At 35.4% G+C, this 12,042-nt stretch overlaps 2 protein-coding genes across 2 annotated transcripts; both read right to left on the minus strand.

Moving 5' to 3' along the window:
* Positions 1-443: 443 nt before the first annotated feature.
* LOC106762306 (probable inactive ATP-dependent zinc metalloprotease FTSHI 2, chloroplastic) lies at positions 444-6,679 on the minus strand. The gene is made up of 11 exons (XM_014646138.2): positions 5,192-6,679; positions 4,743-4,915; positions 4,383-4,484; positions 4,126-4,290; positions 3,845-3,985; positions 3,052-3,210; positions 2,199-2,284; positions 1,888-1,966; positions 1,237-1,359; positions 1,074-1,130; positions 444-958 (listed from the first exon to the last, which is right to left on the minus strand). The coding sequence occupies exons 1-11, from the start codon at positions 6,564-6,566 to the stop codon at positions 743-745; spliced, it is 2,676 nt and encodes an 891-aa protein (XP_014501624.1). The 5' UTR covers positions 6,567-6,679; the 3' UTR covers positions 444-742.
* Positions 6,680-7,446: 767 nt separating this feature from the next.
* LOC106759779 (nuclear pore complex protein NUP35) lies at positions 7,447-11,246 on the minus strand. Its single transcript, XM_014643117.2, has 4 exons — positions 11,059-11,246; positions 9,705-10,310; positions 8,262-8,373; positions 7,447-8,054 (listed from the first exon to the last, which is right to left on the minus strand). Exons 2-4 carry the CDS (start codon positions 10,280-10,282, stop codon positions 7,749-7,751), a joined length of 996 nt encoding a protein of 331 aa, XP_014498603.1. The 5' UTR covers positions 10,283-10,310; positions 11,059-11,246; the 3' UTR covers positions 7,447-7,748.
* Positions 11,247-12,042: the final 796 nt, after the last annotated feature.

The raw sequence follows: 12,042 nt of genomic DNA on the forward strand, positions 1-12,042 counted from the left end.
AACCATTACCCAAAGTACCCCTCACTTCCCATTATGCCCCTCACTTAAGTGACATTCTCTCACCGTTTTTCAGCCACTGAGGACACGCCATGTGGCGTTGTCAAAAGTGTGTCAAAAAACGTTGTCAACAAAACGTTTTCGTATAATATACTAGTGGAAAAGTAACCTTCTATATCATCTATAATAAGACTGATATATAACAACTTTCTTTAACAATTTTTTAACCACAGGCTACATATCACTACTTTAATAGCTTGTTTATTTAAAACGAACCAATCACATACTATCATGTATACGTTATAAAATAAATGTATACGTTATAAAATAATTGTTAAAAGAACATTTTCTTATATAATAAATAGTGAGGATGATGTATGAGTATGATACAGTGTTAGAAAATGTAAATAAAATTGTGGAAAAAAATATAATACTTAAATTTTAAGTTACCAAAATATGATATTGATTCAAGTAATTATTATATGGAAGACAACATAGGCATAATCAGAAATGCCGAGATTGGTGGGAGTTAAACAAGAGTTCAAGAATGTCTCTCTGCAAAATAATGGTTGAGATTGTAAGGCTTTGGACCAAAACGTTCTGGCAAAGGCTAACTCTCTAAAGATCCAACAAAATTATGTCCATACTCTCTGTAAGGACTTGTGGTAAAGAATGTAATATAATACAAAAAGAAGGTATAGTAAATGTGCATACAATAGAAATATTCCCCAAAATCTGCAATTTGTTATGCGTGGCTACTCAAACTTGCTTCCTTTCCACTATCGATCAATTTTTGGAATTCTCTACACTTGGCAATTCGTATGTCAAGTATGCTGGGAGGCATTGGTTCTAGGGAGCCGTGCAAATCTACTAGACGGAAGAACTCTTGTTTGGTTAAGCTTTTCTTCTCAACCAGTTCATTCACCACAGCATCCATCAGCCTTCTATTTTTCTCAAGGATCTGAAATACAAAATAAAGTTTTCACAGTCAAGAATAATGCAAAATGAGGTTGAGAATTTTATTAAATAAACAGAAGCATATTGAAACATTGCTTCCTCCTTCCATTAAAACATACCTCTTTTGCTCGTTCATAACAAGAGTCCAGAATTCGCATTGCTTCCGAATCAATATCCTGACAATGAAACATATTGAAATTGTAAGTTGGCCAAATACTATCATTGCCAAAGAAGCAAATAAGAAACATCGTGAGAAAATAAAACTCAAGACAGAATCCATACATTAATTCGGTCGGACACCCAGAAGTTGGACATTCCATGATACTTCTCGGAAAGCCCACCAAGAACAAACGTCCTTGCTGCAGACCTAGCATTGTCTGCAGTTTCAGCCCATATCGTACTCAACTGAAAGATTGAAAATTAAGTTAAATATTTCTTGCAGCTCTAAAACGTACCTATAATATGATATCAGCAAATAAAAAGGACCAACAAAATAAACATTTGACACAGATAACATGTGTAGTGTACTGATATAAAACCTTTAATTTACAAAGGTAAAAATATAAAGCAATAAATCATAACGAATAGCATCAATGAAGAACTTGGAAAAAAGTAATTTCTCGATTTTCTCCGACCCATATAGAAATCTAAAGTCCATGTAATTTAATTAATTTTCCTTCTGATCCCTCTCAGATTTTACAAACACGTGTTTGTGATCCCACTCAGAGAAATGCAAAGTCCCTAGAAAAAACATATTCGTATGCCATTCATTAAGGCTAGTTGGTTGACCAACACCTTAAAACATGAACGATGTTGGAAACAATTTTTTTATTGCATTATTTGTTTGTCCTGCTAGTGGGTTTATCTTTAGCTTTATAAATGAAAAAATAGAGTACGGAAGTCTGTGGAAAGCATGTAAAACTATTCTATTACCTGACCACTCCCGAACCAAAGTTCATCAGCTGCACGTGGAGCTAGTTGAACTGTAATATGATCAAGGAGGGATTGCCGACTGCACGATAGTAGCAGTTAAAAATTAAGAGGAAAATAATATGGGAAGCACTAAACACAGATTGTAAATGCAATTTGATCGAGCAGTAATAACTTAAAATGCATAATGCAGGCAGCCTTCGAAAACATCATCGATCTTTTTCTACTAGTTATAAACATACAAGCATTTCATTTGGAAATCATTCTCCAATAGCTAAATATACGGAGTACAGGTTTAATTAAATAACCCATACGTGAGCATTCCATTATTAAATTTGACTGAATCCATCTTCACCCGAACATAGCCCAATTCCCTACCAGCTCTAGGAGCAATTGTGACCTACACCAATGCAAACAAAAATCTAAAATGTCACATTTCTTGTCAGCAACATTCAGATAACAGATATTCATAAAACAGAGTAAAGAGAATTTTTGTTACGAGAATAAACCCAATAAAAAGTAAATTTCAAGAAGATATAGAACAAAATACCAAACTCTGAAGGTCAATTTCCTGAATTGCTAAACTATAATGCCTACTCTAGACCATTGTGGAAGCATACAGATAACCAGAAACAAAGGACAAGCTTCTACTTTGCAAGCTATTGTCCTAAGGTGCAGCCATTTTCCATTCAATATAACAGCTTATGTTTTGGCTAAATGTTCCTTTTACCATTGCATTTGTACTGTTGTATTGTCAACTTCAAATGTTATCCATAAGTACAAAATTATATGACTCAAACACAAATAGCATGACACACTATAATAATATTCATAGTAAAAGGGATGGAAAAAAAATATTTTTAAGATGTAGGACAAGCAGAATCTTGCTTGGATCCTTTTCCGTCAACATGGTTTCTTTCAAAAGAGCTCAGTCTTTTTTCTAATAAAATTGGCCTTTTACTAATATTTGGCATGTATACCAGCAGGAAAGATTGCGTGCAAATGGCTTTGCATTTGAAAATACTTGATATAATCATATAACTATTCAAGAAAATAAAATATTTTTAGGGCGTTTACAAAATAATTCAATTCTAACAGAATTCATCGTTTCAAACATGACAAAATATGGCCAACCAAAAAATAAAATGGATAGTGTTAAGCCCTTACAAACTCTATATTTTTAAGATCAGGAAAGTTCACAGCCACGATAGCCATTGCAGCTTCGTTTATAGCTACTTGTTTCCATGTCTCGGTGCTTCTTTCCTTTCTATCTAGCATTCCTCTTTCCTCCATTTGTGCAGCTTGCAATAAGTCATCAGTAGTAATCTGCAATAGTGAAAGAAAGAAACGAAGCAACTGTGAACTACCAAGGATACAGCAACTAGTAAAGCCTTTTCTTATTACTTCCTCTTTTGAGCCTTTATCCCCTTTATGTACATGTATGAAATGTGTCCACTTTTACCTTATGATAATAAATAAAAATTAATTCTTCTAATTATGATTAAAATAAAAAATATTATTAAATTTATAAAAAATATATTCTCAAAAAATAATTATAAAAAAATAGTTACAAAATGTAAAGTGTAAAATGATTAATAAGGTAGTTTATATCGATAAGGGTAAAATGGCTAGTGAAATGTGTATACCAAAAAGTTACAAAAAACAATCCCTTTTATTAATAGTTATAGATGTATGAAAGTTTTCTTGTGCCACATTAAGAAACTTCTTGTTGTAGAGACTGGAGAAACATTTAAGAGTTACAAAGTAAATGAATGTATTACTCAATGAAGCTTGCCCTTACAGTCAGAGAAACACTTTCATTTGCATGCTTAATTTTGGAAAGTGTTAAGGATATTGAGCGCGAGATGCCATACACAATGCAGCATCGGCTTTACCAATTTCCTATAAGGAAATTTCTGAACAGTAACTATCTGGCAATATTGTATATTGAAGCCATTACCTCAGTTCTTGAGTCACGCATCATATTGATGGCAGCAACCTCAATTATGTTGGCTAACTCTGCACCAACCATTCCATCAGTCATACTAGCAACAGCCATGTAATCCACATCTTCAGCCATTGGCTTCTTACGAGCATGGACCTATTACACCAGGGTGGAAAATTTAATAGGCAAACTACTTACTGGACCATTAATCACAAATCAACAACTATTAATGCAATAAAATAAATAACCAAATCCCGAATGCTACATGCAGGTGAAATATATAGAGGAACTGCTACCTGTAGAATTTCTATGCGTCCAATTAATCCAGGCTTGGGGATATATATTTTCCTATCAAACCTGCCCGGCCTCACAAGGGCAGGATCCAGAATGTCTGGTCGGTTTGTCGATGCAATGGTGATCACCTCTCCCCTTCCTTCAAACCCATCTAAGCACACCAGGAGCTGGAGCATTCAGTCAATAAGAAACATCAACCAATATAAACACAATTTTACTTAACAAATGCAGTTGAGAAGTTTAGCATTGCCAACTTAACCTGATTGAGAGTAGCATCACGTTCCTGTCCACCGGAACCTTTAATCAAGCCACGCTCCCTTCCAACGGCATCCAGCTCATCAATGAAGACAACAGATGGGGCCTGAAAAATAATATACAGAAATGGAGTGTGATGACCGAAGCTGGAAAAAAAAAAAGGTAGATTTCAAGAGAAGACAAAAAAAAATGCAGTATAAAAAAAAAAAAAAAAGGTCTCCAGGATATGAGGAACAAGGGTAATGGACAAATAAATCTATTGATGGAAGCCAGTTGCAAAATCCAACTTATAATTTGACTTTAAACAAGTAAGAAAATTTGATAGAACACGGCGGAAAAGATGAAAAAAAAAAATATCACGTACATTTTCTCTGGCTTCCTGGTAAAGTGCACGGACACGAGAAGCCCCAACACCAACATATATTTCCACGAACTGTGAAGCAGAAATAGAGAAGAAATTAACCCCTGCCTCACCAGCCACTGCCTTGGCCAGCAATGTCTTTCCCACTCCAGGGGGTCCACAGAGAAGTATGCCACCTGATGAAGTGACCAATTAAAATTTCAACTTTCAACAAGTCAAGTGTAAAGCACAGTGAAATCAAATATTTCTTCCTTTCCTTGTTTTTACATTGGATAAATGATATAAATATTACGTGAATATAACCGATAATCAAACATGTATCCAAGCGCAAGATTGGAAAAATGCAGCTAGTCCCAGAAAACTGTCCTATAAAATTTCATGAATTCTAAGTTTTCCAGAATGCTAAGTTCGTTCGTTCAAATTATTCTGTTAAAATTTTATCAAAAAGAGACCTGGTATTTTCACTCCCCTCCTTCGGTACATCTCTCCATGAGTAAAGAACTTGACAATCTCCTCAAGCTCAAGCCGAATTTTACCCAGACCTGCAACATCACTAAATTTGACATCCACGCCTCTCTCTAGATACTGAGGAAGCCTTCTGTTCTGTGCTCGCCTCACACGCGCTCCTGATCTCATAAACTGCTTTGCCACTTTCAAATAATTATTCTCCTCCCCTTTCCCCTGCTCAATCTCCTCATCATCACCCTCAATCCCCTCCATCTCCCTCTCCAACTCCCTCATCTTCTTCCTCTCCTCGGCCTCAGCCTGCTCGATCTTGAGCCTGTCCTCATAGTCTTTCTTATGCTTCCTATAACTAAGCACCACAGTCCGGTAAAAGATGTAGAAGAACAGCACCCCAAGTGCATTAGACACATTGCTGTTGTTAGCCAAATCGGACCAAAAATCGGCCATTCTCTCGTCCCGGTCACTCGCCTGGCGCATCGATTCCCGGTACCTCCTCTTTTTCATCTCCCTCCTCCTTCTCCTCTCCTCCTCCTTCTTCTGAGCCTTAATATTCCTCTCCGTGGTCTCCCTCTCTTGCCTCAACCTCCTCAGCTCCTCTTCCTTCTCCCTCTTCAACTCCATCCTCATTTTTCTATACTCCGCAGCCTTCTTCGACTCCTTTCTGGGCTTTGTTTCGATATCTTCAGGACTGTCAAAAAGGAATTTCTGCAAAAAAGGGGGCAAGTAAATGTTTGACAACAGAGGAGAAGGCCATTCCGGCCTCTTAATGGGCGGTGTGTATGCGTTCACACACACTGAATCAATCTTCAACGCATCCCACGAATCCCAAAACTCACTGTGACTCTCAACCGAAGGCAACACTGTCCTCAACACTCTCGAATCATCCAAAACAACCAGAACCGCTTCGCTGCGCTGCCTCAGTTTCGCAGAAATGGGTTTGATTATGTGCTTCAGCTTCCCATCCTTCTTGAGCTCGACGATTTCGCTGTAGGGAAGGCGATCGGAGACCACGGGAAGCCCTCGAGACCATGTTTTAAGCTCCTCCGGCGAGAGAGCTTCGGATTTTTTGGCGGACTGCTTTTTGGAAGAGCGTTTCTTGCCCTTGGTGACGGCGGCAGCGGCGGCGGCGGGTTGGGGGAGGGAGGCAGAGATGACGGTAAGGGTTACGGAGAGTTTGAGGAAGTCGAAGCGGTTGTGGTTTGGGGTTTTGTGGTTGTCGTCTTTGTTGTCGTCATTGTCGGATTTTGGGGTGGGAATTCGGGAGAAGACGGAAGGGTAATAAGGGGATTTTGGAGGGCTTCTGAATTTGGGGTTTAGGAGAAATGAGGATGAAGAATAACGAAGGAAGCAATTTGAAGCCATGGAACAATGTTGAGTGTTACATTCTCAGATAATGGCTACTCTCCATGAACCTGCTTCCTTTCAGGATAACTAGTTCCTTTTCCTGTAACTAATAATAACATGCGTAGACATTTCTTTCAAAATAAAAACTAATAATTTATCCTCTACTATATTATAAAGCATTTTCAAAATGGCTAGGAAAAAATATCCTTTGAATTTGAATATAAAAGAAAGTGAATTAAAATGCATCATTATACTGGTTTGCTTATGTGTTAGCTTTTTTATTTATAACATGTATATAAAATTTATCTTGTTTTATTATCCATTTATTTTATTTTTAAATTAATTTGTTTATACTATTTTTTATTTTTAATTTTATCATTTTATAATTTGTAATCAATTAGCCATTTACTAAAATTATTAAAGAATAACTTATATTTAAAGTTATATTATTTTTTCATTACTAATTTTATTTTTTTATGATTTATAATTATTTGATCTTAAATTTAGAAACATACAAAAAGTACATATGAAAAAAATCATAAAATAAATAAAAGACATGCCCACCAACAATTGCAAAACATCTTTACCCTACGAAACAATCATTTAACTGCAGCTTAACGCCTTTCTAAAAATACATACTTCAAAAAGGTAGAGACATGGGAAACAACCTCCAATGTTATTCAACATAACAACTACACTTCCAAATTATGTTGACAGAAGTGTTCTGTTCAGCCATTAATAAATTAAGTAGTCAATTAATGACTTTCAAACTTGAATCAACACATATTTTATATAAGGGCAGAAAAGTTCTTTTACAAGATCAGATTAACATCAATAGCATAGGTTCCTGGACAAAAGCAACCAAAGCCTTTAACCCACTGCGTCAGATCGAGCTAAATGAATCAAACATTATGCTCTAACAAAAAATCTCAAGTGATAGCCAATCATCAGACTTACATCGACATTTAGTTATATATTTTGTTCTCGTTTCTCAAAACACAGGAGTACTGATCTGTGTAGTGTAGTTGTTGATAAAATTGATACAACAAAATGCCACAAATTCTAACAATTGGATCCATAGTGTATATGTTCGAACTCAATCAAGACAAGCCGAACTTCTTCAAGGTGCACGAAGAAAGTAAAATCATTGCTTACAACAAAACAGAACGATACTTAATTTGATTCAGCTGAACAGCTAATTTAGACTCCAAACATCAAGTCCATGATTTTGGACACCAAAGATTTTGTTGGGGAAGCAATGGTTCCTCCAGTCTGCCGTGCAGTGGAGTTGCCATTCTGCAGATAGTAAGATCGAGCAGGCGCTTTCAATGTGCTCACTTCTGAGTTTCTAGCAGAGGGTAGAGGTAAGGGCATAAATCCCTGATTATTAAGCCTTTCATTTAAAGCTTGGCGTTGCATGGGATCCAACAGTTTCACACCAACAATTAGTACTCCATTAATTTGCATTCCATTCTTGTTAAGAGCTTTATGTGCATCAGATCGATTCTGTATCAGCAATAAATCAAGTTGGTTGCCAAACAATAGAAAATCACTTCGAAAGAAAGTATAGCAAGGTTCAAAAATGGAATCACTTCTTAATATATATAAAAAAAATAACAACTACAAGCGCCACGGATAGTCTTGGATTAAAATATAACTATTGATTTATAACGAAAAAAATAATTACATTCATGCAAGGAAAAGATTGCCAACCTGATACAAAATGTGCATCCAGTTAGCATCTCTAGGACCAGGAACATGTTTCAAAATTTCACCACATTTTTCAAACTCCCTTAAAACCATGTTAGTATCACCTGGTGAAAACCTGCAGAAAAAGAGCATTGTTAAAAAAAATTATATTGCTATGTGTAAATACAAAATTAAACTCTACAAAGTTCATTTTACTTTAAAAATGTCCTTTGATTTCTTTTTCAGAGATTTGTGTGACAGACAGTGAAGCCACGGTATTATTTTCACCATCGAAATACATGAGAAGGGAAGATCATAGAACTGGATAAAAAGGTATGTATAAAAAAAGCATCAAGGTCAAGTATTGAAAGAAATGAGTATGAATATGTTTTAGGTCTGAGAATGAATACAGGCAAGTGAAATATATATGATTTGTAACCCATCACCCCACAAGTTTCAAGTAAATAAAACACTAGATATATTATAGAAAACGGTCAATGCCTTCCTAACACTCACCAACAAGGTCACTGTCAAATTCTTGTGAGTTATTCCACGCCTCTCTCCGCATTACACCACAGTTCATGTACTTCTATATGTAATCACCACAACTACTCTTAACTCTTTTTGTATTTTTTATCCCTTTAATATTTCCCAATTGCCCTCTTTGTCTACCCTCCCTCTCTCCCCCTTTTTCTCTTTCAAATAATCTTGAACAAAATTCACTACTTCCTCTGTCCTCCTCCACCACATTAGTATTCCCATAACGAATTTTCCTTTCAGCCAACTACCACACTGTCCACGTGGTTATCTGGTGCCTCAAGGCCATTTACTCCTATATTACTGTCACATGCACACAAGGTAATCCAATTGCAGCCTTCCTAGAATTACCAATAGTTCTCCACCAGATATCCAAAAATGAAATTTTATAGACGGAATTCAATCTCACTGAGAATTTGAGATAAATTATACCAGCAACATTTTCTACTAACTCCCTTGGGAATCACAGGATTTTTCATTTTATACTAACAATTTTAAAACAACGAGAATAAAAAGCCTCCACTAAGATCACTTGTAGGAAGTTAGAATAACAGTAATGAAATATTACAAACTTTCATACTACACCACAGTTTTTCCCCTACTAATATGCACAATCCTGCAAGATTAGTCATTCTTAATCAGAAATAGTTGTAAGTTTTTTCTCACATATATTGCCAAGCAGTCTTGGCAATTGGAATAAGATCTTTCTATGCTTAAGGAGCAGGGTTATACTATCCAGCGTTTGGAGCAAGTTTTCTTGATCTTTTAGGAGTACAGAAGTAAAAATCTATGCGGATATTGTTCACACAATTTTAGGTAAGATAGAAGTAAATTCGGTAGTATTCAAAGGACAATCATAGATTTGTAGTGGAATGCATGTATTCCCCAAAAATAGACAAACATAAATGCTAAAGCAGAGTTAAGACATACCCATATACAGTTACCCATTCTTCCTCATTGAGATTCCCAGCTGGCAACGAATTCCTATGAACCTCAGGCCTCGCCACTTCCAGGGGTGGAGGAAGAGTTATCAAAGCACCAGGCTGAACCACACCCTCAACTGGTGAACTTTTTCCCTTCTCATCTTGTTCCCCACCACTCTTTGCAGTTGCAGGTGACCACCAACTCAAACCCGGTGAGGTCTGCTGGTTTTGTTGTACCCCTCTCAAAGCATAAGATGTGCTAGCCTCAGATTTGTTTTTCCCAGGAGTTGAAAATTCCCTATTAGAAGTTTGGATAGGAGTTCTTGTGTCTGACTTAATCTCAGGTGATACTTGATAATCTAGTATGCCTGATTCAGGAGAAAAGTCTGATCTGTCCTCCAAGGTGAAAACTGGTGGAGGAGGAAGGTCCGAACTGCCAAAGTTCTCACGCCACAGTGCAGATACCGCAGCCGCCTGACCGGGACTTGAAACTTTTCCTCTACGGGTGGAAACAGGTGAAGCTAAATCCTGGAAAAATAAAGACTGCCTACCGGATCTTGGAGTTCTTTGGACCGTAGCGCTCATGTTATATTTTTAACAATGGAACTAGTACCTGCAAACACGCAGACAGAACAGATGTATTGAAACCAAATTGACTGAAAGAGCTGAGGTAAGATTATGTCTCGGTTCCTCAGTATGAGGAATGAGCAGTGGCACATATCAGAACCTAAAAAATTTATCTACTAATTCAATTTTTCTTTTAATTTAACCCAGAAACTTGAATCAAAGAAAAAGAGAGCAAAATAATAGGATTTGACTCCTCTACATTGAGGAAAAAAAATTGTAAATAATCTCAATCATTGATAAGAAAAATAGTTATCGACATCCAAAAACAACATCAATGATTCGTGTGCATATGCAATGCAAATAATATTAGCCATTAATTTTCTCATGAACTCACTTTTTAGAAGCTGGATCCAATAAAATAACTAAGCAGTCAGCATATTTTACTAATTCATAAAAGAAAAAATAAACAAGTTTAAAATCATGAAGAAAGACGTAAATAAACAGGCAATCCCCAAATTAAGATCTCCATTCCAGACACTCAATCAATATATTCTACAACCAGTAGGAAATTAGAGAATAACTGAAGTTTACAACGAAATATATTAAAAGTGCCTGGGCCAAAAAAAAATGGAGTACGGGCTTATCAATACAACAATTACACATGAAACTACACCAGAAACAAACAATTAGTTTATCCCATTCGCATAAAACAATGGGTTCTGAAGTCCCCCTTGACATTGGGGCTGAAATTCAATGGATATGGAGTGAGCAGAAGAGAGAGAAAGAGAGAGTACCTGATTGTATGGAAATAAATTTGAATGCAATCAAATGTTGAGTTGATTGAGACTCAACTTTTGATGATTTGGTATTTTCCCTCCCAAACAAAAAGCTGAAGCTCTGCAAAAAGATACCACCTCGCGAAGGAGCAACTCTATATATTTTGTAATAATGCTGTAAGTCCTTTTAAATTGTTCATTTCAAAACCCTAATTCTTCTTTCTCTTTTTTCTTTTCCTTAATTTACCCATGGAGGTCCTTGAATTTTGAAACTCAGCCTTAAAGGATTTATTTAAACACTTTTTTTTTAATTTATTTTTCTTAAAATTTAATTTCGTTAATATTTTTATTCAAGTTATCGATGTATTTATTATTCTATTTTCTATTTTTTAAAATACATTTAATTAATATCACTATTTTAATTAATGAAAAAAGTTATACACAAAACTCGTAAGTTAAAATAAATATAAACGCTAAATTAAAAATTAAAATATAAAATATTTTTAAAATTTAAAAATAACTATTTTCAAATAAAAAATAATAATGTGTAGACCAACAAATGTTTAAAAAAGATAATAAAATTATGGTAAAGGTATGCATGTAAGCGTAATTTCAATTTAAAACAGTTATGCACCCCAATAAAAAATCAATTTAAAAAATTATAAAATCAAAAAAACACGTTTACAGGCACTATTTTTTAAAAATATTAAACAAATAATAACTATGTTCTTGGATATGATTTCTAGAAAAACAAAAACATGTTTAGAATTGCAAAAGGAATTTGGGTGTTGGTCCCTACACCTCCCCAAGTAGGACCTGTACCTCTCCATTAATTTAATTTATTTTAAAAATATTCTATATCTCCCCATTATTTTCTTTATTCCAAAAATACCCTACACCTCCCCATTATCCTTAACAATCTTTCTTTTTCTCTCTCTACAGTAATGGAGCATTCATGTGGTTCAGATTTGAATTTGTAACATACTACAAAATATAAAATTA

This window comes from Vigna radiata, chromosome 5 (assembly GCF_000741045.1).
Source record: "Vigna radiata var. radiata cultivar VC1973A chromosome 5, Vradiata_ver6, whole genome shotgun sequence".
Classification (NCBI taxonomy): Eukaryota; Viridiplantae; Streptophyta; class Magnoliopsida; order Fabales; family Fabaceae; genus Vigna; species Vigna radiata.